At 39.8% G+C, this 27,475-nt stretch overlaps 4 protein-coding genes and 1 long non-coding RNA gene across 5 annotated transcripts; 4 read left to right on the top strand and 1 right to left on the bottom strand.

Moving 5' to 3' along the window:
• The first annotated feature begins 3,327 nt into the window (after window positions 1-3,327).
• On the top strand, window positions 3,328-7,814 carry LOC133741522 (uncharacterized). Its single transcript, XM_062169427.1, has 2 exons — window positions 3,328-4,483; window positions 7,756-7,814. The coding sequence occupies exons 1-2, from the start codon at window positions 3,328-3,330 to the stop codon at window positions 7,812-7,814; spliced, it is 1,215 nt and encodes a 404-aa protein (XP_062025411.1).
• A 1,570-nt stretch (window positions 7,815-9,384) lies between these two features.
• On the bottom strand, window positions 9,385-12,249 carry LOC133727223 (uncharacterized). The gene is made up of 8 exons (XR_009855057.1): window positions 12,097-12,249; window positions 11,187-11,227; window positions 10,942-11,042; window positions 10,784-10,849; window positions 10,570-10,657; window positions 10,362-10,449; window positions 9,958-10,247; window positions 9,385-9,823 (listed from the first exon to the last, which is right to left on the bottom strand). It is a non-coding gene; the product is annotated as an uncharacterized LOC133727223 (long non-coding RNA).
• A 314-nt stretch (window positions 12,250-12,563) lies between these two features.
• On the top strand, window positions 12,564-14,300 carry LOC133741429 (AAA-ATPase At2g18193-like). The gene is made up of 2 exons (XM_062169355.1): window positions 12,564-13,634; window positions 13,837-14,300. The coding sequence occupies exons 1-2, from the start codon at window positions 12,564-12,566 to the stop codon at window positions 14,278-14,280; spliced, it is 1,515 nt and encodes a 504-aa protein (XP_062025339.1). The 3' UTR covers window positions 14,281-14,300.
• Window positions 14,301-15,327: 1,027 nt separating this feature from the next.
• On the top strand, window positions 15,328-17,346 carry LOC133727201 (AAA-ATPase At2g18193-like). The gene is made up of 2 exons (XM_062154817.1): window positions 15,328-16,482; window positions 16,693-17,346. The coding sequence occupies exons 1-2, from the start codon at window positions 15,370-15,372 to the stop codon at window positions 17,140-17,142; spliced, it is 1,563 nt and encodes a 520-aa protein (XP_062010801.1). The 5' UTR covers window positions 15,328-15,369; the 3' UTR covers window positions 17,143-17,346.
• An 898-nt stretch (window positions 17,347-18,244) lies between these two features.
• Window positions 18,245-26,936, top strand: LOC133741339 (AAA-ATPase At2g18193-like). The gene is made up of 4 exons (XM_062169283.1): window positions 18,245-18,414; window positions 22,299-22,307; window positions 25,396-26,278; window positions 26,478-26,936. Exons 1-4 carry the CDS (start codon window positions 18,245-18,247, stop codon window positions 26,934-26,936), a joined length of 1,521 nt encoding a protein of 506 aa, XP_062025267.1.
• Window positions 26,937-27,475: the final 539 nt, after the last annotated feature.

The raw sequence follows: 27,475 nt of genomic DNA, 5'->3' as shown, positions 1-27,475 counted from the left end.
AACTAGATATTTCATATTATTACTATAAGGTTTAGGATTACATTTTAGGGGAAATGATCAGTTACCCAATTTTAGGCACCAAATTGCCCAATTGCTCCACTAACATTTTTTTAACCTCATTTACCCAAAACACTCTAAGGGATTATTTTCCTAATACCCAATTAATTCTTTTTTTATTCTTTTTATTTTTTTTTGGGGACTTTTTTGCCCTCTCCTTCTTTCTCACTTAGAGAGATAAGTCTCTCTCTCTCTCTCCAGACGACGTCAGATCTCTCTCTCCCTCCCTCCATCCCTCCAGCGGGTCACCCACGATGCCGGCTCTCGCCATCACCGCGCCGAAACTCATCGTCGTGCTCTCCGCGGCCAGGCTCGACGCCAAGCCGACGGTCCTCGTCGCTCAGAAGCTCGGCGAGGCTAGGTGTTACGTCCCGAACCCAAATTCACCCGTTTACTGGTCATTTGGACGGTAAACGACAACTACTTTCACTTTGACTGTCGTTTCAGCACTTTTAGTGGCCCTAAAAGTTGACTTTTTGTTCGGGTCAGAATTTGAGAAAAGTTTCTTCACGAAAGTTGTAGAGGATGTTAAACCGAGCGCGTGCATATGTGGTTCGTAAAATTCGGAGCTCATATGCGAAAGTTATAGGCGAAAAAGGAAAGTTACTGTTCATGGTAATTAATATATATATGGAAGTTACTGTTGGTAGATTTCCATTTTCGGAAAATCTACCTAGCCCCCGGTAACTCTTTCTTCTTCTCCCCCCCCGACCCTTTCCTTCCCTTCGGCCCGTTTTTCTTCCTTCAATTTCTTCCTCCTCCGGCCGACCCACGACGAAGTCCGGGCATCCCCAAGCTCGTCTCCTTCCCCTTGTTGCATATGTGGTGGTGTTTTGCAGAAATTTGGCCGGAGGAGCTCGATTTTGAGCTGGGAAGGTTACTGTAGCAACTTGTGGTTTTTGCCGATTTCGGGCGATTCCGGCCACCTCCGGTCACCATCTTGCCGTCGAAGCTTGGGTTTTCCACGAAGATCATTTCCCCTAAGGCCTTGCATTCCAATTTGCTGTGTGGAGGCCGAATCGACGAAGAACATCTTTGGGTCCGAAGCAATTTTCTGGGCAAACTTCATCAGCTTAATCCGAGCTCTTAAAGGTAAAATTGTGAGATGTTGTAGTTGAATGAATGGTTAGTTTTGTTGAGTAGAAGCTACTGTCCAAATTTGGTGGCCATCGGAGGTGGTGGCCGCCGGCGCGTGGGCCCCACTCGCCGCCACTGTGGGTGGCGCGTGGTGGCGCGTAGGGCTGACATTTAATTCCAATTTTTAGCCCATTAAATCCTATAATTTGAGTAGAGCTTGTTTATGAAGTTTGGTAATTTTTGGAGGAGTTTGGAATTGTTTGTGAATTTTGAAAGTGTGGAGTTTCGGTTGGTGATTTGTGGGAATCCGGCCTTCGGATTTCCCTTATTCCGTCATGGAATACCTTAATCGATGGATTGATATAAATGGTGAAGTTTGGCTTGAAGTCGAAAGGAGTTGGAGTTGCTAGTTTACGTGGGGTTTTCGGGATTCATTATAGAATCGTATTGTTTTATCGAATTGTTGTTTACGGAATACAATTGTGTACAGGACGAGATACTGACTCATCGCTCGACGAGGATCCTTACGCTTGGATACCACGCTAGCCGTATACTGTGAGTGGACGTTTGTTTTTGAATATTGATGCATGCATTTATTTCTCTAAAGTAATGCTTTATTTAATTATCATCTTTTATATTTTGAGCATATGATGATTTGCTATCCTTACTGATTTTGGTTTTCGGATTCTGAATTGATTTCAGATTTGTTTGGGTTTTGAGATTTATGAAATATTATAAAGTGATTTCGGAAATGAATTGGTTTCGGATCTTAATTTGGATTTACGAATTATGATGATTGTCGACGAATCATTTTTTTTCCGAGGTGACTTCCGGATTTAAATATTATATTTCTATTCGTCGATTTGAGATTTTTAAAGGATTTTCGAAATGGGATTTCGATGGAGTGATATTTCTTCTTTATTTACCGACTTTCTATTTTGGCATTGGGAATGCCTTATTGATAATCTAGCTATTCTTTTAGCGTGTGGGACACGCTGTTGCTTTATACAACTTTTACGAGAATTTTCGGGTACGGTTGGGAATCGTACCCGTGTTTTCTTTATTCGTGGGACATGGGGAAGCCTTATAGATTTACTGGATTTTAATGGTTTTTACCCGCCATACCTGGGTCGTCATATTTATTGCTAGCTAGCCTATTAGTACTCCTCCCTGCTTACTATGTGTTTGTGGGTGAGTAAGAGCAGAGCATGGGATGCTCCAGAGTGTGGGACACTCCGACCCGAGCCTGGGAGGCTCCCTTCTCGTATGGTGATAATTTCTTCCCCATACTTTTTCGTGACCAGCGGGGCTGGTGTGTTTTCACAAGAATTTTGGATTTCGGTGTTATCGTAACCAGCGGGGCTGGTGTGTTTTTACGAGAATCTTGGATTCGTTGATAAATGTGTTTTTCTTAAATGTTGCATGCGTCGGGTTTTTAAAAGGAATAAATGTGGAAAAGCACAAACCCACTTTTCTTTACAATTATTTATTTATTTATTTTGTCCACTCACGCTAACGTTTTATGTGCTTTTCCCCTGGGCCCTTCGGTTTCAAATGCCCAGTTTGCAGAGTAGCTGGTTCGGCATAGTAGGATTCGGGGCATAGCATCTGCTGCTGTTGTTTTCATTGTAGGTTATCTGTTGAACCTACCTGTATTGTTATTTTCTTCTTCCTCTTTTAGATTGCTCTGATAACCTGTTGGGGATAAATAATGTAAAGGTTGGAAGATACTTTGGTGTAATTAAGAATATGTTATTTTCGGATTTCAGTTGCTTATTGTGAAGTTGTTGGATTTTGGGGAGCAGGGTGGCTCCAGGATATTATGGATGATTGTTAGAAGTGTGATTGTAATTCTACAGGTTGGGTAGTCCATTTTTAGGGGTGACTCTGCCGAATTTTCGGTAGAGTTATTCCTAAGGTGGGCCCCACAGGGCCACCTCGGAATTCAGGGTGAAATTCGGGGCGGGTCCTGTCAACTTGGTATCAGAGCATTAGGTTGTTAGGTCCTGTAGACTTCTTTCCTTCCTACTACTCTATATGCTTAATGGCGCCTAGTACCTCCCGAGTGATGGCCCGACCGCGGCGGATCCCCATCATATACTCTTCAGTGCTAGTGTGTTCATTATGTATATAAAGTAGATAGGTTAATGTCCTAATTCTTGAGCTTTGTTATCCTTCTCTTCTTCAGGTGCTATGCCTCCTAGACGCCGAAACCGCAGGGAGACTACTCCCGCTTCAGGAGATGGGAATGCTCCTGAAGGACTAGCGAATGCCTTGGGGCATATTTTCCAGCAGCTGACTGCAGCGCTTCCTGGTTCCAGAACCGATTTTACCATGGAGCGAGCGAGGAAGCATGGAGCGTATAGTTTCTCCCATGCTCCTGATGCTATGGATGCTCAGAATTGGCTGAACAAGATGGAGAGGGTTTTTACTCAGATTAATTGTCCGGAGGACCGGAAAGTGGGCTTGGCAGTAGACTTTCTCGATGGTGTGGCTTTTGACTGGTGGAATATGACCAGCAGGGATTTAGGGAATGATGGCCCAATCACTTGGGAACAGTTTAAGGAACATTTTACTGAGCGGTATTATGGTACAGCTATCCGTGACAGGATGAAGTATGAGTTCTTACATTTAGAGAAAGGGGACAAGACTGTGACGAAGTTTGAGCAGCGGTTCACCCAGCTAGCCCAGTTTGTGCCTGATTTGGTTGGCACTGAAAGAGAGCGGATCTATAGGTTTGTTGATGGATTGGGGGGTAAGTATCGTGAGCAGTTGACAGGAGTGCCATTCAATACTTACTCTGAGGTAGTTAATGCTGCTCTGCGACTTGAGACCATGTATTTGTCCGGTGTTCGACCTCGAGATGCGGGTGGCCCTAGCCAGGGTCCATCCAAGAGAGCTGCTTCTACTTCTGGTTCAGGATCTTCTGGAGGTGGTAGACGTGTTAGCTCGGATTCAGTCACCCTATCTGATTTTGGAGGACTTAATATGGGAGATGGTCAGTCTGAGTGGCAGTTCAGTGACGGCACTAGTCAGTACGGTGGTACCTCAGAGGGATTCCATACTTGGAGGGATCGTCCCCAGCGTTGGACGAGGGATGTGACGTGCTATCAGTGTGGACAGCAGGGTCATTATAGGAGGGATTGCCCTACTTTGACTCAGGATGTTACTCCAGACGTCGGTCAAGGTTCTAGTCACGCATCAGGAGGTTCATCTAGCGGCACTTCCACTAGTTCTGTCAGGGGTGGCACTCAACGAGGTAGTGGTCGCCGTGGACGTCCTACGACTCAGACGAGACTTCATGCCATGTTTCAGCGAGAGGATCACGTTCCTCCATATACTCCTGACGGTACGATATTCTTTTCCTTGTATTATTTTCTTATATTGTTTCACCGGGGAACGCGTAACCAATAGAGTTGGTTTAGTTAAGCGTTTTATTGTTCGTGTGAATTTCGAGGACGAAATTTTTTTAAGGAGGGGAGATTGTTACGTCCCGAACCCAAATTCACCCGTTTACTAGTCATTTGGACGGTAAACGACAACTACTTTCACTTTGACTGTCGTTTCAGCACTTTTAGTGGCCCTAAAAGTTGACTTTTTGTTCGGGTCAGAATTTGAGAAAAGTTTCTTCACGAAAGTTGTAGAGGATGTTAAACCGAGCGCGTGCATATGTGGTTCGTAAAATTCGGAGCTCATATGCGAAAGTTATAGGCGAAAAAGGAAAGTTACTGTTCATGGTAATTAATATATATATGGAAGTTACTGTTGGTAGATTTCCATTTTCGGAAAATCTACCTAGCCCCCGGTAACTCTTTCTTCTTCTCCCCCCCCGACCCTTTCCTTCCCTTCGGCCCGTTTTTCTTCCTTCAATTTCTTCCTCCTCCGGCCGACCCACGACGAAGTCCGGGCATCCCCAAGCTCGTCTCCTTCCCCTTGTTGCATATGTGGTGGTGTTTTGCAGAAATTTGGCCGGAGGAGCTCGATTTTGAGCTGGGAAGGTTACTGTAGCAACTTGTGGTTTTTGCCGATTTCGGGCGATTCCGGCCACCTCCGGTCACCATCTTGCCGTCGAAGCTTGGGTTTTCCACGAAGATCATTTCCCCTAAGGCCTTGCATTCCAATTTGCTGTGTGGAGGCCGAATCGACGAAGAACATCTTTGGGTCCGAAGCAATTTTCTGGGCAAACTTCATCAGCTTAATCCGAGCTCTTAAAGGTAAAATTGTGAGATGTTGTAGTTGAATGAATGGTTAGTTTTGTTGAGTAGAAGCTACTGTCCAAATTTGGTGGCCATCGGAGGTGGTGGCCGCCGGCGCGTGGGCCCCACTCGCCGCCACTGTGGGTGGCGCGTGGTGGCGCGTAGGGCTGACATTTAATTCCAATTTTTAGCCCATTAAATCCTATAATTTGAGTAGAGCTTGTTTATGAAGTTTGGTAATTTTTGGAGGAGTTTGGAATTGTTTGTGAATTTTGAAAGTGTGGAGTTTCGGTTGGTGATTTGTGGGAATCCGGCCTTCGGATTTCCCTTATTCCGTCATGGAATACCTTAATCGATGGATTGATATAAATGGTGAAGTTTGGCTTGAAGTCGAAAGGAGTTGGAGTTGCTAGTTTACGTGGGGTTTTCGGGATTCATTATAGAATCGTATTGTTTTATCGAATTGTTGTTTACGGAATACAATTGTGTACAGGACGAGATACTGACTCATCGCTCGACGAGGATCCTTACGCTTGGATACCACGCTAGCCGTATACTGTGAGTGGACGTTTGTTTTTGAATATTGATGCATGCATTTATTTCTCTAAAGTAATGCTTTATTTAATTATCATCTTTTATATTTTGAGCATATGATGATTTGCTATCCTTACTGATTTTGGTTTTCGGATTCTGAATTGATTTCAGATTTGTTTGGGTTTTGAGATTTATGAAATATTATAAAGTGATTTCGGAAATGAATTGGTTTCGGATCTTAATTTGGATTTACGAATTATGATGATTGTCGACGAATCATTTTTTTTCCGAGGTGACTTCCGGATTTAAATATTATATTTCTATTCGTCGATTTGAGATTTTTAAAGGATTTTCGAAATGGGATTTCGATGGAGTGATATTTCTTCTTTATTTACCGACTTTCTATTTTGGCATTGGGAATGCCTTATTGATAATCTAGCTATTCTTTTAGCGTGTGGGACACGCTGTTGCTTTATACAACTTTTACGAGAATTTTCGGGTACGGTTGGGAATCGTACCCGTGTTTTCTTTATTCGTGGGACATGGGGAAGCCTTATAGATTTACTGGATTTTAATGGTTTTTACCCGCCATACCTGGGTCGTCATATTTATTGCTAGCTAGCCTATTAGTACTCCTCCCTGCTTACTATGTGTTTGTGGGTGAGTAAGAGCAGAGCATGGGATGCTCCAGAGTGTGGGACACTCCGACCCGAGCCTGGGAGGCTCCCTTCTCGTATGGTGATAATTTCTTCCCCATACTTTTTCGTGACCAGCGGGGCTGGTGTGTTTTCACAAGAATTTTGGATTTCGGTGTTATCGTAACCAGCGGGGCTGGTGTGTTTTTACGAGAATCTTGGATTCGTTGATAAATGTGTTTTTCTTAAATGTTGCATGCGTCGGGTTTTTAAAAGGAATAAATGTGGAAAAGCACAAACCCACTTTTCTTTACAATTATTTATTTATTTATTTTGTCCACTCACGCTAACGTTTTATGTGCTTTTCCCCTGGGCCCTTCGGTTTCAAATGCCCAATTTGCAGAGTAGCTGGTTCGGCATAGTAGGATTCGGGGCATAGCATCTGCTGCTGTTGTTTTCATTGTAGGTTATCTGTTGAACCTACCTGTATTGTTATTTTCTTCTTCCTCTTTTAGATTGCTCTGATAACCTGTTGGGGATAAATAATGTAAAGGTTGGAAGATACTTTGGTGTAATTAAGAATATGTTATTTTCGGATTTCAGTTGCTTATTGTGAAGTTGTTGGATTTTGGGGAGCAGGGTGGCTCCAGGATATTATGGATGATTGTTAGAAGTGTGATTGTAATTCTACAGGTTGGGTAGTCCATTTTTAGGGGTGACTCTGCCGAATTTTCGGTAGAGTTATTCCTAAGGTGGGCCCCACAGGGCCACCTCGGAATTCAGGGTGAAATTCGGGGCGGGTCCTGTCACCAGGTTGGACTTTTTGAAGGAATCGACGACCGCCAGTAGAATAGGGTACGTCTTCGATTTGCTTCTGTCTCTCTCGCTGGCGACTGATCATCACGGAAATCGCAACTTGATTGTATTTCCGGTCCCGGGCTGCAACCGGAGTCGTTGCAATCGGAGTCAAATCAGTGTGAAGGAAACAGTCAACCAGAATTGTTGCAAAACGACTGGAATTGTGGGCAAAATCGTCAACCGGAGTCGAGATTATTGGGGGGCAATAATGTGTCTTAATTGTTATAAAGTCTCTATAATTGTGTTCAGTGATATTTTCCTTTGTGTTAAAGACTGCTTCTAATGTGTTTTGGTATTTCTGATATATTATTGGGCGGCAATAATCTGTTTATTGCGGGGCAATAATATATTTGTTTTGTTATTTTTTGCATGAATATGGGTGATCCTTTTGTTGTTAGGTGCATTTATTCTTGTTAAGAGGCCACCTGGGAGGCTTAGGGTGAAGCGGTTCAAGTGAAGTGGAGAGTGTGAAAAAAGTCAATTCGTTGTGGACTTAAATTCAACCGGAGAAATGAATTTGAATACCTGTACTTTTGTAAACTAATTTAAAACCAAACTGAGTTACTTCTTACCATCTATAAAAAAATTATTGAGGGGCAATAAACTTTTTATGACCCCCCAATAAACCGAATTATGTTGGTTAATGAATCCAGCAGCATTTTGTTGAAATAACCTGTAATAAATGAAGCACAATTAAGACATTATTGCGGGGCAATAATCTGTCTATTGCCTCCCAATAGACCACCCCAAAAATCACCAGTTTCTATCATTGACAGATTATTGTACTTTAATAAACTCAAAACAACATAAGACTTATCAAAACTCTAATTTCAGTGATTAATTAACCACAATTAAGAAATTATTGGGGGGCAATAATCTGTCTATTGCCCCCCAATAGACCACAGTTTTGATGTCGTCCGAGACCTGCAAGCGAAACCCAGACTCGATTCCGGCTTGGAGTTTCGGAGCTTCCCGGACATCTGACAAACAAAACTGGCGAAGCCCAGACCCGATTCCGGCGTGGAGAGTTTCCCGGACATCTGACGAACAAAACCGGCGAAGCCCAGAGGGGTTGGGATCGTGGAGTTGGATGACGTCATCCTCTGGTGGTCCGACGGTGGGACAGAGCGGCGGCGGTGGAGGCTGACATCGACGGTGGAGTGGTGGGCGTGGTGGCTTAGAGAGAGAGAGAGAGAGAGAGAGAGAGAGATATGAGTGTAATTTGTTAATTAAAATGAGGGCAATACTGTCAAATACTGTTAGATTGGGTAAATGGGGTTAAAAAACTCTTGGTGGAGTAAGTGGGCAATTTTTGGGCTAAAATCGGGTAAGCGGTCACGGCCCCAATTTTACACAGAAGAATTTTATGAACCAAAATAATCAAAAGGCTTTGTGTAATAGTCTACATTTTAAATTAAATTCAAATATGTATGGTTTTAAAGTCCAATTTTTCTCGACTAAACTCTAAAGTTACATGACAGTTTTTTGATAGATAGAACTGTCTTAACTGCTTTTTTTTTTGGTAAAAAGGGATTGCAACGCCTGCATTTATCCTCTGCTAGAACACCAACTCTCAAAATTAATTGTCCCATCAAACAATCTAAGATTGAGGGTGCATCAAGGAGAAAACAATGGATAGTGGCACTGGAACTAGTTAGTTCTCGTACCCCTAAATGCAATATGTTACTTTGTGTTGTGATTCAAGTTGTGTAAATCCATATAAAATTTGCTGGGTTTATTTAGTAAGATTCTAGAAAACTTGACCATTTGAGAGAAATATGAGGATGAGTGGTAAGTAATATAACAATAGATCGGAGGAGAACTATTGGCCCAATTCTTCAATGGTCAATTGTTTTTAATTATATAAAGGTAGACTAACCCAAATACCACCCAAATACCCAATATAGGATATATTAGAAATTGTGCCCGCGCTTTGCCGCGGTTTTGATGCTAATACAACGTTATTTAAGGACTAAATTCAAAAGCACAAAAAATATAATTGACATGATCATTATATTAACAAAAGATTAAGTCTGTTTTACAACTAAAGATGAAGTAGATCATATTCTAGTAACATCACCACCAGCACAGATGTTGTGGTACAATGTTGAAAAAGTAGGTTGTCATAGTAAAGGATAACTTAGTTACAATTGCTGCTGCAATAGTTTGCGAAAAATAGCTGATGATGTAGCCTATTGATAGCTAGTCATGGAGGATGTGAAAAAGTTGCTTCCTCCAATTTTGTTCTTACAAAAAGTGGGTTGAACTTCAGTCGGTTTTCGCCTTGTTGATAATCTCCATTGATGATGTTGGTGGTTCAGTGTTAGCTTCCCTATCATTGTGAAAAAAGAAAAGGTAGAGAAAAATGAAGCTGAACAAAGAAAAATTTTGTAGAGGTTTACCTGCGGGCTTTTTTGTCCAAGTCAGGAAGAGGGTGGGCTGGTGTGGAAGTGGTTGGTTCATTTCCTGTTTGTAGTGCATTTGCAACCAAATGAACTTGTAACTATCCACTCAGTCATTTCGAGTTTAGTCTTCACTTTATATATGAAAGGAAAGATACATATTAAACCATACAACAATGACGTGTATTTGGATCATACCCAAGAAAATTTGTTTGAAGATGAATGTACGATATAACCTTCTGCTCCCCTCCCTTCAACTGAAACATTTACAACAGCCTCTATTCCAGAAAACAAAAAAAATTGTGCTAATTGCCAAACTCTGGAGAAACTGAGCCCAAAGTAATATCCAGAATTTAACTCTGATGATGTTTAATTAACAAAAGAAAGAAAGAAAAGAGGTTTTTGTTTTGATAGATTGCAGAATTTCAGAATTCAATCAGTATTAGCTTTCCATCTTTAACTACTACTTCATAGGCTTTCCTTTCTTTCTGAAACATTCAAACACAAAGATAACACAATCAGATATATGTATAAATTTGATTATGCAGCGAATATGATGACTGTAAATGGAGTTAGGACTTAGGAGAAGGTTTGGAACTAACCGGTCCAAGGTACTTGATGCATTGGCTCTGTAGAACTGTCCTCGAGAATTTCTCAATATTTATTTATTTGCCATCTCCAACATCCAGCCTGCATTATACGAATTGATCAGTAAGACTCAAATATCACATCGATCATCAGAAAAAGTTTCACCAACATATTTGTTCATTATATGGTGAAGATAAATGAACATTAAGGCCAATCACTTACCAGTAGAAGAAAGGCTGGCTGCTCTCACTTTCAAACCACAAATCGTAGTACATGTGTAAATTGTGTCCATACCGATGACGTGGATCAACTGCAGAGGACATCAAGAAGTAAACGGCTTAATATTAGATCATGCATGTTTTACATTGCAAGGAATATAAGTTTTCAAAAGAAATATCTAGTCTTATTAAAGGTCATAGATGAAGTGTGAACTTACAGCTTCAAGCCAACGTTGAAGAGCTAACTTTTGTGCTTTCTCATCCTTAGACAAACCTTTTCCAACCTGAAATAACAAAGCAAGTGTTATTATTCAAATGAATGCCCAATAAGCTATGGAAACATGAGAAAGAAGTATGTATAAGAACAAGAACAAACCTTCGCAGCTCTAGTCCTAGCCCTTGCCCACCGCGAAACGGCGGTTTTTGGCTTCTCAACATCGAAGAATGACACAGAACTCTGCTTGAGAGCTGCAGAATCTAAAGCATTTGAAAAGAGCCAAATCAATCAAACCATTTCCATAAAAAAAAAAATTAAAATTTTTTTTTTAAGAAAAAAAAAAAAAACAAATTCAGGTACAATTTCAATGGTGAGAGATAATAATCAAGTGCTTAGATAATTACCATATTTGGCCCCAGCTGGAGAATCTATTGTGTCTCTCCACCTAAACCATTTGAAAATAACCAAATTAATCAAACCATTTTGTATCAAAACAAACTAAAATATTTTCCATCTATTTTGTTTTCCTCTAGCTAGAATGCTACTAGATATATACAAAAAGTGCATTACACTTCCACATTTCAATGAGGTGAACCCAATAGGAAAGCGTAGCAAATTTTCCACCAAAAGATTTTGCCTCTGCTAATCCTTTCAGAGCTTTAACCTGCTCCAAAAATCTTTTTCTACCCATCAGCTTACACAACTTAAACTTTCACTTAGACGATATAAGATGTACAATCGATGCACGATTAAACTAAAACAATAACAATCATTATTGACCTAACTTGGAACAAAAAGTCACAATTACACTCATTATTGTATGATTTTCATTCGCACCATTCATATATTCACTATGTCAGTCTGCCGAAAAAAGTCAGTCGAAAGCAAAACAGATACAAAGATTACAATCCAAGCAAAACAGATGCCAAAATATCTATGTTTTTAAAAACACACCTAGACCATCGATTAAATCGCAGACATTAAAATTTCATTTAGGTCAATGCTATATGGAAAACACTCTTTCGTGTCAATACCTAACAATCACAAACAACAAAAAAAAAAGCTTCTAGACAGCCAAATTTCGCGTTTGTCCATATTCACTTTCTCTTGTTTTAAAGGTTCAACGAAAAAACCTTAATACTAAGAAACACAAAACAAAGCCTGAAACTTCCAATCTGATCCCTCCTCAAGCGATATAGACCAATCCAAATTTAGTTGCAGCACCAATATTAGACGAAAACAAAATACATATTAGCAATCCAAAACAAACCCAGACCCAGACCCAGATCCCTCTTCTTCTGTTTTCTAAGTTACCTGCTATCAGCTGATGTCCGTCCTCTGTTCTAGGTTTGAAGCTTCCTCTCCAACCTTTCCTACTTTAACCTTCGTATCGGAGGACTTGATGCACACAGTTGATACTCTGAAACGAAGAAGATCGATATCTGCGTCTGATAATGCCAGCCTTCAATCGAACCTTCCCGAACGCAAGCGTTTTCTTTATTCACTATACTCAAGGGCAAAACCGGCAGTCACAGAATCTAGCCCTTTCTCTATCAAATTGCGTTCGAGGACAAAACCGTCTTTTTACTGTTATGATGAACGGTATTGCACCGATTCCCTAGCTACATGGATTTGGAAACAAAATCCAATTACTTGAAGGCCAAGAAAACCTGAATAAAGAAAAACCCCAATTCTCTCTCTCTCTATATATATATATATGAAGAAATCAGAAACATCGCCCTTTTCTTTAAGCAAAGGCTCTCCGGTAACATAGAAAAGCTATGGGAATTAAGATGACTTCTCCAAATTTGCAAGATTTGATGCCCACAGCAATGTCTTCCTTTTTCTCGGCCTATGCCCCCTTCGCTGGTTACATGTTTATGCTCCAATCCTTGAACACCAATTTCATACCTTACCAGGTCAAATCATACATATACAAATACTTCAAATCAAGCATCAACTACCTCCTGGACCCTCAAGCTAATCACATAACTCTCCTCGTCGACTGTTCTAGCCAACGCAGCTACTCCTCCGGAATCTCAATGGCTCAGCGCAACCAAGTCTATGATTCCGCTGAGGTCTATCTCGCCACCAAGATCAGTCCGAAAACCCAAGTTTTTCGAATCACCAAAACATCTAAACAAAAGACCCCTAAACTTGCCGTTACCACCACCCAAGAAATCACCGACACTTTCGAAAACATTAAAGTAAAGTGGCGCATGATCTTCCGTTCCGATGATGACCATCACTACAGTAGTGATCAGAGTGCCCGCATTGAGTTAACATTCCCTAGGAAACACAAAGATAAGGTGTTGGACTCGTACATCCCCTATGTGTTGGCTCAGGCCGAGGCTATTAAAGATGCAGAAAAGACTCTGAAGCTTTATAGTTATGACGTTAAATCCATTCACTACAACCGTACTCATGGTAGTGATGATGAGGGCTACGGACCTTCTTCGGGCAATTGGAGTTGCGTAGATCTTGAGCACCCAGCTACTTTCGAGACAATAGCAATGGAGCCGGAGCTGAAGAGGATGATCATAGAGGATTTGGACAAGTTCGTGAAGAGGAGGGAGTTCTACAAGAGAGTTGGCAAGGCTTGGAAGAGAGGCTACTTGTTGTTTGGTCCACCCGGTACTGGAAAATCTAGCTTGGTTGCGGCCATGGCTAATCATCTCCATTTTAACATTTATGACTTGGAACTTACCAGTATTTCCAGCAATGATGAGTTGAGGAAGGCCTTGATGTCTACTACAAATCGTTCTATTGTGGTGTTTGAGGATATTGATTGCAGCAAGGGATCCGTAAACCGGGAATCAGCAGAGAAGAAGTTTATGGTTTCCGAAGCCAAGGTCAGTACAGTTTTTGTTTTGTTTTGTTTTTAGAGATGAATAGTTCGAATTATGAAACTACAATGCAGAATGTATGCAAATAAGAGTAGTTTGCAACTTGCATATGAGTATTTATATTGTATATTATGTATAGTTATATTTCATGTTGTTGTATTTTGTTGATAGGCATTTAGAATCTGACATGGTGTTACGATAATTGCAGTTTACACTCTCGGGTCTACTGAATGTCGTCGATGGTCTGTGGTCAAGTTGCGGTGATGAGAGGATTATTGTGTTCACCACCAACCACAAGGAACGGCTAGACCCTGCATTGCTGCGGCCTGGTCGAATGGATATGCACATTCATATGTCGTATTGCACCCCTAGAGGGTTTAAGACCTTAGCCTCAAACTACCTTGGCATTCAGGACACCAGCGAACATCACCTGTGTCAAGAAATTGAAAGGTTGATGGAGAGCACAGACATCACCCCCGCAGAGGTTTGTGAGGAGCTTATGAGGGGTGGGGGTGATGGTGATGATGCTGATGTTGCTCTTGAAGGACTTGTCACTTGTCTGAAGCGTAAGAGGCTCGAGACCAACAAGGCAGAAGAAGAAGAGGTTGGGAAAGCAAAGAGGCAGAAACAGATTAATGCATCTGAAAACTGAAATTTCCAAAAATTAGTAGATTTGATATACATTGCTGTTGGTTTTCTTGTTGTCGCTTTTTAACTTACTGTTGGTTTTCTTGTTGTTTCTTTTTCACAGCATTGCTGTGAACAGAAAAATTTGCAATCTTGATCAGTTTTTAGTGCACAGAAACTAAACTAAGTGCACATTGGGCTAGTCAATACTCAACGTCAACCTTGGTAACAAATACCAGTATGAACTAGAATAGTACACGTAGAAAACGTTAGATCAAGATGTCAAGGTCATGCCTTGACATGAACTAGCAACTTTCTTTTGATCAAATAAAATTCACTAAAGCAGAAGAAATTGTTACAAATAGTTGAAAAATACAATCCGCAACAATTAACGACTACTTCTAAAAAAAAGTTAGACCAGCCCTGAACATAACCGATGGTCCGATTCTTACCAATAAAACAATAATAAAGCTATCCTGAACTAGCTAGCAACTAAAAACTAGCAATCGTCTTTTTTACCATTTTGAGAAATGCAAGGGAGAGTAGCAATTTATGAAGTAGCACTATTGTTCATCAATTCAAAATAATCTACCATGTCTCTGAAGGCAGCTGGTACGGCTTCTTGAGTGAAGATTGTTGAAGACCGTTCCGTAGATTCTGAAAACCAAAGCAAGGAGTATTGCAAAGATCGAAGAAATGAGAGCTGTTTCTTACAGCCAAAAATTACGATGTCTTCTCTACCATTAAGAGAAACACGAAGAGAGAGTACCGGTAGATGGCTCAGTTCTCCAATTGTTAATTATTTTATTATAATCAAAAAGTAAACTGAGCTATATGGATTAGGAATAAAACCCAATTACTTGAAGGCCAAGAAAACCCTATGGCAACAAGACGGACATCACCATCGTGCATATATATAATTCAGGAATTAGACCCAAGACCAAATAGAAAAAGTTCAATCATTTTTGTTTGAGAGGGGAAAGGGGAGGTAATATCTATGCTTAAATAGTAATCCGTTGACTATAAATCTCAATGACCAAAAGTTGGAGGCATCACCCTTTTCTTTAAGCACGCTCTCTATCTGGAAACACTTCAGAAAATTAGAGAAATTAAGATGGAGGGGCAATATTGTGATGACCACAGCAATTTCAATTTCAAAGGTATGATGCCCACAGCTATATCCTCCTTTTTCTCGGCCTATGCTCCCTTTGCTGGTTACATGTTTATGCTCAAATCCATGAACACCAATTTCCTCCCTTACGAGTTTAAATCATACATATACTCATACCTACAATCAAGCCTCAGCTACCTCCTGGACCCTCTAGCCAATCACATAACTCTCCTCATCGACAACCCTAGGGATCACTACTCGGACGAAATTTCGCAGCGCAACCTAGTCTATGATGCTGCTGAGGTCTATCTTGCCACCAAGATCAACCCGAAAACCCAAATCTTTCGAATCAGCAAAGCACCGAAACAAAAGGTCCCCATCATTGTTGTTACCACCACCCAAGAAATCGCCGACACTTTCGAAAACATTCAAGTAAAGTGGCGCATGATCTTCCCTGAAGAAAAAGACCGTCACAGTCACTACAGTAGGCTCAATAAGAGCCGCTTTGAGCTAACATTCCACAGGAAACACAAAGACAAAGTTATAAACTCGTACATCCCCTATGTATTGGCTCGGGCCGAGGCTATCAAAGATGCAGAAAAGACTCTAAAGCTTTATAGTTACAATAGTAAACGTTCCTCGGCCCATTACTTTAAACCTTCTGGTGGACGCTCTCAAGGTAGTGATGACGATGATGACTTTGCACCTTCTTCAGGCAATTGGAGTTGCGCGGATAATGAGCACCCAGCTACTTTCGAGACAATAGCAATGGAGCCGGAGCTGAAGAGAATTATCATAGATGATTTGGAAAAGTTCGTGAAGAGGAGGGAGTTCTACAAGAGAGTTGGCAAGGCTTGGAAGAGAGGCTACTTATTGTTTGGTCCACCCGGCACTGGAAAATCCAGCTTGGTAGCGGCCATGGCTAATCATCTCCGTTTTGATATTTATGATTTGGAACTCACTAGCATTTCCAGCAACGATCAATTGAGGAAGGCCTTGATGTCTACTACGAATCGTTCTATTGTGGTGTTTGAGGATATTGATTGCAGCAAGGAATCCGTAAACCGGGAATCAGCAGAGAGCAAGAACTTTATGGTTTCCAAAGCCGAATCCAAGGTCAGTACATTTTTTTTGTTTTTGTTTTTTGTTTTTTTTTGTTTTAGAGATGATCGAATGGTTCAGATTATGAAACTGCAGAGTATGTAAATAAGACTAATTTGCATGAGAGTGTTTTCAAAAAAGTTATTGTATATTATGTATAGTTATATTCATTGTATTTCGTTTATAGGCATTTGAGAATCTGACATGGTGTTATGATAATTGCAGTTTACACTCTCGGGTCTGCTGAATGTCGTTGATGGTCTGTGGTCAAGTTGCGGTGATGAGAGAATTATTGTGTTCACCACCAACCACAAGGAGCGGCTAGACCCTGCATTGTTGAGGCCTGGTCGAATGGATGTACACATTCACATGTCGTATTGCACCCCAAGAGGGTTCAAGACCTTAGCCTCGAACTACCTCGGCATTCAGGACACCAGCGAACATCGCCTGTGTGGAGAAATTGAAGCATTGATGGAGAACACAAACATCACCCCTGCAGAGGTTTGTGAGGAGCTTATGAGGGGTGATGGTGATGATGCTGATGCTGCTCTTGAAGGACTTGTCAATTGCCTTAAGTGTAAGAGGCTCGAGACCAAAAAAATAGAGGAAGAAAACAAAGAGGCAAAGAGGCAGAAAACAGATAACAATGCGTCTGAAATTTCCGAGAATTGGTAGAATTGATAGCATAAGATACGGATTGAGTTGGAATTGTTTTTTCGATCGGTACTAGTTTGAGGTGTCTTTGTCAAGCTATTGAATAGATTGTATTTGTTTTAGTTTTTGTTGAAGCTCAAGCTCGATCAGTTGCTTGACTGGAACACTTTACATTGATAAATAGATATTTATATGTTTAGATCGATCATTGTTTTAATTCCAAAGAGAGAGATTTTTCTTTCAACCTAGGTAACAAATAGTCAAATACCAGTACTTATTCTTGAACTAGAATTATAATTATACAGGTAGTAATTAATGTTTAGAATTGAAGTGGAGACATAGAGAATCAAGATGTTCAGAGACCAGAATAAACCGACTTGTACTCCGAAATTGACAGAACATTAGACTTGGAACAATTGAAGTAAAACGATATATAACCCTGAACTAGCAATTTATGAAGTAGCATTGTTGTTCATTCAAAAGAATCTACCATGTCTCTGAAGGCAGGCACGTCTTCTTGAGTGAAGATTGTTGAAACCGTTCCGTAGATTCCAAAAACCAAGGTAAGGAGTATTGCAAAGATCGAAGAAATGAGAGCTGTTTCTTAGAGCACCAAAATCACGGTCTTCTCTACCGTTAAGAGAAACAAGAAGAGTACTCTCTCACGTAGCTATTCATCCCCCAGTTCTCCAAGTGTTAATGCCACTGTTGGATCGGTGACCGGACGACTGGACCTCATAAAACTCACTGATCAAAGAAAACGGTGATAGCTCGGGGCCCAGATGTTAGTTGGGCTCCTGCCAAGGCCTGCCTTGCGTAATCAGAGCAATGGTCGATCATAATGTTCCTGGGCCGGGGACCTGCCTCCCCCCTCCCAAATACTCTTTACCAAAAAAAAAAAAAAAACGGTGACAGACTCACTTTAAATAAAGCCCATAACAGTGGATTCCCTATATGGATTAGGAAATAAAATCCACTTACTTGAAGGCCAAGAAAACCCTATGGCAACAAGATAGACATCATCGTCGTATGATATATAAGACGCATCACCCTTTTAGCACGTACAAGAGCCTTACTTCAGAAAATTCTTTGCCAAAAAAAAAACACTTCAGAAAATTAGAGGATGGAGGAGCAATATTATGATGACCACAGCAATTCCAATTTCAAAGATATAATGCCCACAGCTATATCCTCCTTTTTCTCGGCCTACGCCCCCTTTGCTGGTTACATGTTTATGCTCCAATCCATGAACACCAATTTCCTCCCTTACGAGTTTAACTCATACGTATACTCGTACTTAAAATCAAGCCTCAGCTGTAAAACCATAGTTACATGCTCACAACATATGCACAACAATCATAAAAGGATTAAGGTTTACCTTCAGCAATAACAGACATGGATTCCATCTTATGCAACTGCTTAACTCGATCACTGAATGTGGTCTTCTGTTACTTACCAACTTGCTTCTCAATGGACAGAACTTATGCAATAGTCGTGGTAGTAATCAGGGACCAATTCATCTGTATATATATATGAGACTTAAACCTCAAGAAGCTTCCCATTAAAGCATTCCTTGTCGGTTTAGGTTTCACTCTTAGATTCCTAATGTATCACAACTTGTAGCCTTTCTTGTACACTAAGCAATGGATTACTATCCTTAATGAATTGATACACTACTTCATTAAGTCACTAGTATTGATTTACTGTTTGTATCCATGTTAAACTAGGATTGATATTAAGCTAATCATCAATTACTTTATGATGATATGTGTTATGTCCATATTTGATCTTACAATCTCCCCCTTGGACTCACACATATCATGCTCGATGATTTGCACCAGAGAACATCAAAACCTACTTAACTTACTGAAGTGCGCGCCAGATAACAAACTCAAATCGAAAATCCATTCCAACATGGTCAGATCACAGTTACTTATGCAGAGCAAGAAACAGTATACATTTTAACAAAAATGCAGAGTTTCAAAACCACTAACACAAGCTTCTGCAATCCACATATGTTCAACCAGAAGTGATACAATATATGTTAATGTGTATCAACAAGTAAACATATATTAGGTCCTACTTTATGTTTCTAAAACCAGAAACTCAAGCAAATTCACTGAACACTGATGGCTTAAAAATATTGCTTGAACCTTAACATCATGCTTCACATGATTTAAGCCATCTGATAGCAAGTATAACTTTAAACACAAAATCGATAATTTTCAGAACATTCAACAAAAACTGCAGCAATAACCAGAATCTGAAAATACCTCAAAATTTATTAATAATAAAATTTGTCATTACAAACAAGTTGTGATAAATAAAGTCAAAAGATCACAACTAAAAATACAAGAACTCAAAAACCTTAGAAATTTAAATTGCTCCAACTGGATTAACTCTCTACTGAACCTAAGCATCTAGATTAGCTAAAACTCCAATGTTGGCTGTATGCTTCTGGAATGCTGCTACTGACAATGCCTTGGTGAAGGGGTCTGCTAGCTGTGAATTCGTGTCAATGCTCAAAACAGCTATCTCACCATGCTTAACCCTTTCTCTAACACTGTAATACTTTAAATCAATATGCTTAGAATTATTTGATCTTTTACTGTTCTTACTGAAGAAAACAGCTGCTTCATTATCACAATAAATCACAAGTGTGCCTGCCACAATGTGACTTAACACTTTGGTCTGCATCAAGAAATTCCTGATCCAAAGTCCTTCACACACAGTTTCATATACTGCAATAAATTCAGCTTGCATGGTGGAGGTTGAAACTAGTGTTTGCTTCATGGTTTTCCAAGCAACTGCACCTCCTGCTAGCATGTACACGTATCCACAAGTTGACTTCTTGGAGTCTGGATAATTCCCTGCGAAATCAGAATCTGAAAATCCAACGAGGTTCAGATCCTCCACTTGCCTATAAACTAGCATGTGACTTTTAGTTTTCTGCAGGTATCTCAACACTTTCTTCCCAGCTACCCAATGTTCATGGCCTGGATTAGACTGAAATCTTGATAAAATCCCTACTGCAAAAGACAAGTCTGGCCTAGTGCAGACTTGTGCATACATGAGACTTCCTACAAGTCTAGCATAAGGCTTTGACTCCATATCTTCTTTCTCAACATCACTTTTGGAACTTTGCTTCTTGGTTAGTTTATCTCCTTTGGACATGGGGACTTCTCCAGCTGCACACTTCTCCATACCAAATCTCTTCAAAACTTTGGTAATATAATTCTGTTGAGACAAACCAAGTAGTCTCTGTGCTCTATCTCTTTTAATCTCAATGCCTAGTACATAGGATGCTTCTCCTAAGTCTTTCATGTCAAAATTCTTTGACAGAAAGCTCTTGGTGTCTTTAAGCAGTTTAATGTTACTGCTAGCCAAAAGTATATCATCCACATAGAGAACTAGGAAAATAAAATTGTTCCCAACTGTCTTCAAGTAAACACACTCATCAACAAGATTCTCTGTAAATCCAAAAGTAGAAATCACAGAATCAAATTTCTTGTACCACTGTCTAGAAGCTTGTTTAAGGCCATAAATTGATTTTCTTAATCTGCATACTAAGTTTTCACTTCCAGCTTGCACAAAACCTTCTGGCTGCCTCATATAAATCACTTCATCTAGTTCACCATTCAAGAAGGCTGTTTTAACATCCATTTGGTGCAGCTCCATATCAAAATGAGCCACTAAAGCCATGATTATCCTAAACGAGTCTTTTGTAGAAACTGGAGAAAAAGTCTCAGTAAAATCAATGCCCTCCTTCTGTGTAAAACCCTTGGCAACTAATCTTGCTTTATGTCTCTCTACATTGCCATTTGCATCTCTTTTGGTTTTGAAAACCCATTTACAACCTATAGGTTTCTGATTAGGGTCAGGTTCAACTAATTCCCAAACTGCATTTTGGCTCATGGAATCAATTTCTGCTTCCATTGCTAGCTGCCATTGGTGAGATTCATTACTTTCAATATCCTGGTTAAATGTAGTTGGATCATTGTCCTCTGCACAGTCCATTTCAATTTCTGCTTCTTGCAGATAAACAATGTAGTCACTATCTTCCCCCCCATAAGTTGGTTTTCTTGCTCTCTGTGATCTTCTAGGCTGAGGGTTGACAGGGACTTGATCAGTTACAGGGTCAGTTACTTGACCAGTGACAGTTACTTGGTTAGTTACTTGACCAGTGACATGGTCAATTACTTGTCCAGCGACAGTGACTTGACCAGTGACAGGTACTTGACCAGTTACATGGTCAGTTACATGACCAGGTACAGTTACTTGGTCAGTTACATGTTGTTCTAAAGGCAATACAACACTTATATTCTCATCCGACACAATTTCCTCAAAATCTGAGGTTAAATCCTCAAGGTTTGTATTGTGAACTTTTTCACTTAGAAACTTTACTTGATGTGTTTCAAAAATTCTAGGTGAATGATGAGCAGAATATAATTTATAGCCTTTAGATTTATCTGGATAACCTATAAAATAGCAACTAACTGTCTTAGGATCAAGTTTATTCAAGCTTGGATTATAAATCCTAGCTTCTGCATGACATCCCCAAACATGGCAGTGATGAAGACTAGGTTTTCTGCCACACCAAAGCTCAAAAGCAGTCTTTTCTATAGCTTTGCTAGGTGTTCTGTTGCAAATATAATTTGCAGTTTTTAAAGCCTCACCCCACAAAATTTTTGGCAAACCAGTTGTACACATCATGCATCTAACCATGTTCAAAAGGGTCCTATTCTTTCTCTCTGCAACACCATTCTGTTGTGGGTTATAGGGTGTTGTATATTGAGCTTTAATTCCATTGTCTTGCAAAAACAAGGCAAATGGACCCTTTTGTTGGCCGGATTCAGTGTACTTGCCATAGAACTCACCCCCTCTATCTGATCTCACTGTTTTGATTTTCTTTTCTAGTTGATTTTCTACCTCAGACTTAAAGATTTTAAAGGCTTTCAATGCTTGTGCCTTTTCTGAAAGTAGATAAATATAACTGTATCTAGAAAAGTCATCAATGAATGTGATAAAATACACATTCCCACAGATAGTTTGATGCCTAAATGGTCCACATATATCGGTGTGTATGAGTTCTAATAAATTTTGGCTTCTATATGCAGTCTTCTTTCTAGTATTAGTTATTTTTCCCTTAAAGCATTCAACACAGTCTGTTAGATCAGAAAAATCAAGTTCATTTAGGATGTTGTTTTTCACCAAAATTTTCAGTCTCTCTTTTGAAACATGGCCGAGTCTTCTATGCCATAAAAATGCAGACTTTTCATTTAGTTTGGTTCTTTTAACACCTGTTAAAGTGCTAGTACTGTTGGTGTTATTTTCAACAAGTAAAATTTCTTGTTGAGCCATTGAACAATTTAACTGTAAATAATCATTCATAATAACACCAGAACCAATTTGAACAGAATTTTTAGAAATAAGAATTCCATTACTATCCATAACAAGTCTACAACCAGATTTTACTAAAAGAGAAACTGAAACCAAATTCCTTCTCATGGAAGGTACATAAAAAACATTGTCCAGAACTAATAATTTTCCTAATCCTAAATCGAGCTTTAAGGTTCCAATAGCCTTGACTGCCACTCTCATGCCGTTGCCTACACACAGGTTCACTTCATCACTTTTTGGGATTCTCCTCCTTATGAATCCCTGCAAAGAATTAGTAATATGAATAGGTGAGCCTGAATCTATCCACCAAGACTGTGGTTCAACATTTATAATATTAATTTCTAAGGAAAAAACTGTATTAGAAAAAATCTTACCCTTTTTGGCTAACCAATTCTTATAGCCAGTGCAGTCCTTTTTCATGTGTCCTACTCTTTTGCAAAAGTAGCACTTGAACCTGAATGGCCTGTTTTCCTTGACCACTGCAGCTGTTGAACTCTTAGTTATGGCTTTGGTAGGCTTGAGCTTATTCTGGGGCTTTTTCCTTTTAGGCTTCTCAATGAGGTTAATGGTTGTAGCAGGTTCCTTTTCTTCCTTGATCCTAGATTCCTCATCCACACAGATGGATATAAGTTCATCTAGAGTCCAGTTTCCCTTTTGAGAGTTGTAACTGGTCCTAAGATGACTAAAACTGTTAGGCAAGGAATGTAGTGCATAATGCACTACCTGCTCATCCCTAACCCCCATCAAGAGCTCTCTGAGTCTGCCATTTATATTGATCATCTTCATAATATGCTCTCTAACTCCCCCTGAACCCATGTACTTCAATTCATGAAACTCCTTGGTTAGCCTAGCTGCTTCTGCTTTTTCACTTTCTTTAAACTTAGCACCTATGAGTTCCAGAAAATCTGATGCTAGCTCAGGCTCTTCTATACTTCCCCTGACAGTCTTAGACATAGATGTTCTGATGAGGTTCTTAGCCATTCTATTGGATCTATGCCACTTCTTGTAAAGGTCAGTATCTTTCTTGGTGCTATTTTCATTTAACTCTTCAGGCTTATCCTCAGTAAAGCAGTAGTCTATGTTCTCATGCATTCCCATATAATTTTCCACAGAGTCTAGCCAAGCTCTATAGTTGGTTCCAGTTAACATCAAGACACTGTTCAAGTTCATGTAAGAGTTACCTAATGAGCAAAACAAAAATTCGAGTGAGTTCTCAGTTTGTAAAGAAAATATGTTTAAGTTTTCTGTGTTTTATTTAGCTTTAAGTAACCAAAACAAGAACATACAGAAAACCTAAACAACCATACTTGCATTCATGTCAGTCCATAACAAAAAACAATGTTAAGCAACACTTTTGAGCAGAAGCATAACATCCTGGAGTTCTTTATCAATATGCCATGTTCAATGAAAACAAGTTATCCAAAGAAATTTATCCACATCTTTAGACAGAAGAAAAATTTCTAAGTATCCGTATTTATTTTCATCAAGCATGCATACTGGTGTTTTGTATTCTAAAACCATACTTAACCACTTCTTTGGAAGATAAAACTGAAGCGCGCATAGTTTTAAAACACAAAACACAATTTCAGTTTTGTTACTCGATCAGGTACAGTTACTTGGTCAGTTACTTGACCAGTTACACGTACCTGATCAATGTTTTCTGCCAACATCAATGAAGGATGCTTTGTGCATCATAATCACTTATGCCAACAGAAAACCACAAAACATATGAGCTCTTTTACTTTACATTCTATCCAGATTCATCCTTGTAAGAAAATTAAGCTCTTGTATCTGTCAACTTTAACGTGTAAACAAAATCTGGGAGATTTCTGTTCTTCATACAATTTTACAAAATCACAGATACAATACCATATCATCAATCAATTCAACATGCATATTCAAGCATAACCAAAATTGATTCGATTCCAAGAAACCACAGAACAATCAAGAAATTGTAAATTTCATCCGGTCACCATCTACTCTAGCCTAACGCACGCCGGGAATGCAACTAGGGTTCTTGGGCACAATCAAAACTTAATTATCATGCTATGAATCGAAAACAATTTTCACAGAAAAACCTGTTTTTGCTTTTTCCCCAATTTGCTGCTTAAAAAAAAAATCATAGCGGAAGCGTGAATTTTATAATTAACCAGATGCAGCAGTCGACTTAAGTAACTTACCTTGATCAGGTACCTGACCAGTTACTTGGTCAGTTACCTGGTCAGTTACTTACTTGGTTAGGTACCTGACCAGTTACATGACCAGTGACTTGGTCAGTAACCTGATCAATTACTTGACCCGTAAAGCAAAAACCCTTAAAAAATTTTATGTTTGTTTTGCAAAACCCTAAAACGATTTTTCATATTTGTGAGCCTATGCTCTGATACCAATTGTAAAACCATAGTTACATGCTCACAACATATGCACAACAATCATAAAAGGATTAAGGTTTACCTTCAGCAATAACAGACATGGATTCCATCTTATGCAACTGCTTAACTCGATCACTGAATGTGGTCTTCTGTTACTTACCAACTTGCTTCTCAATGGACAGAACTTATGCAATAGTCGTGGTAGTAATCAGGGACCAATTCATCTGTATATATATATGAGACTTAAACCTCAAGAAGCTTCCCATTAAAGCATTCCTTGTCGGTTTAGGTTTCACTCTTAGATTCCTAATGTATCACAACTTGTAGCCTTTCTTGTACACTAAGCAATGGATTACTATCCTTAATGAATTGATACACTACTTCATTAAGTCACTAGTATTGATTTACTGTTTGTATCCATGTTAAACTAGGATTGATATTAAGCTAATCATCAATTACTTTATGATGATATGTGTTATGTCCATATTTGATCTTACATCAGCTACCTCTTGGACCCTCTAGCCAATCACATAACTCTCCTCATCAACTCTAGCGATGAAGACTACTCGGACGAAATCTATGATTCTGGTGAGGTCTATCTTGCCACCAAGATCAACCCAAAAACCCAAATCTTTCGAATTAGCAAAGCATCGAAACAAAAGGTCCCCATCCTTGGTGTTACCACCAACCAAGAAATCACTGACACTTTCGAAGACATTAAAGTGAAGTGGCGGATGATCTTCCCTAAAGAAAACGATGGTTACTACAGTAGCGTCTATAAGAGCCGCATGGAGCTAACATTCCACAGGAAACACAAAGACAAAGTTATAAACTCGTACATCCCCTATGTGTTGGCTCGGGCCGAGGCTATCAAAGATGCAGAAAAGACTCTGAAGCTTTATAGTTACAATAGTAAACGTTCCTCGGTCTTCAAAATTTCTCGTGGACGCTCTCATGGTTCTGATGACGATGATGACTTTGCACCTTCTTCGGGCAAATGGAGTTGCATCGATCTTGAGCACCCGACTACTTTTGAGACAATGGCAATGGAGCCGGAGCTGAAGAGGATGATCATAGAGGATTTGGACAAGTTTGTGAAGAGGAGGGAGTTCTACAAGAGAGTTGGTAAGGCTTGGAAGAGAGGTTACTTGTTGTATGGTCCACCCGGTACTGGAAAGTCTAGCTTGGTTGCGGCCATGGCTAATCATCTCCATTTTAATATTTATGACTTGGAACTTACTAGTATTTCCAGCAATGATAAGTTGAGGAAGGCCTTGTTGTCTACTACAAATCGTTCTATTGTGGTGTTTGAGGATATTGATTGCAGCAAGGGATCTGTAAACCGGGAATCAGCAGAGAAGAAGTTTATGGTTTCCGAAGCCAAGGTCAGTACATTTCTTTTGTTATATGGTTTGTTTTTAGAGATGAGTGATTCGAATTATGAAACTGCAGAATGTATGCAAATAATAATACTTCGCATGAGAGTATTTTCCAAAAAGTTATTGTATATTATGGATAGTTATATTTTATCTTATTGTAATTCTTTTATATTGAGAATCTGACATGGTGTTATGATAATTTCAGTTTACACTCTCGGGTCTACTGAATGTCGTCGATGGTCTGTGGTCAAGTTGTGGTGATGAGAGGATTATTGTGTTTACCACCAACCACAAGGAGCGGCTAGACCCTGCATTGTTGAGGCCTGGTCGAATGGACATGCACATTCACATGTCGTATTGCACCCCAAAAGGGTTCAAGACCTTGGCTTCAAACTACCTCGGCATTCAGGACACCAGCGAACATCGCCTGTGTGGAGAAATTGAAGCATTGGTGGAGAGCACTAACATCACCCGTGCAGAGGTTTGTGAGGAGCTTATGAGGGGTGGGGGTGATGGTGATGAAGCCGATGCTGCTCTTGAAGGACTTGTCAATTGTCTCAAGCGTAAGAGGCTCGAGACCAACAAGATAGAGGATGAAGAGGTTGGGAAAGCAAAGAGGCAGAAAACAGATTATAATGCATCTGAAATTTCCGAAAATTGGTAGAGATTTGATCGCATAACATACATATTGAGGTTTTTTTTTTTTAAGAAATAGATAACTTCATTACTTATCCATGGCCAGAAGGCACATACATCATAAGTAGTCTCATGCCAAAAGGTGCACAAGCTTCCTAACAAATGACAAGTAACCCTCATTGCAAACAAAATGATCTCACTTATTCTAAACAAGCAACTAGCAGGAGAAGCTCGTAACCTAGTGAATATTACATGACTCGAAACAACTAGACTAGTAAGTTTGCCTAGAGACCTCAATTGGTGTACAAAAATACTAGTAACTTGCAGAGAGCCTCCCACGAATGTAAGATCCAAAGGGTCACGAAATGCAGTAGGCCAAAAACAATCCCAAGCCACCAGTCCACTGCCTTGAACATGCAATTGAATAGCCCACCACATTTGAACTAAGGCCCAACGACCCAAGCCCCAACTTCTCCTCCTTGTCCTTGAATATGGTCGGAGACTACTCTCCCGGTGATGGAGACACCACCAAAATCCGGCATAGCAGAGATGCAAATCACTAATACC

The sequence above is a fragment of the Rosa rugosa genome, chromosome 1 (assembly GCF_958449725.1).
Source record: "Rosa rugosa chromosome 1, drRosRugo1.1, whole genome shotgun sequence".
NCBI classification, from domain to species: Eukaryota; Viridiplantae; Streptophyta; class Magnoliopsida; order Rosales; family Rosaceae; genus Rosa; species Rosa rugosa.
This window is presented reverse-complemented; position numbering and strand designations above follow the sequence as displayed.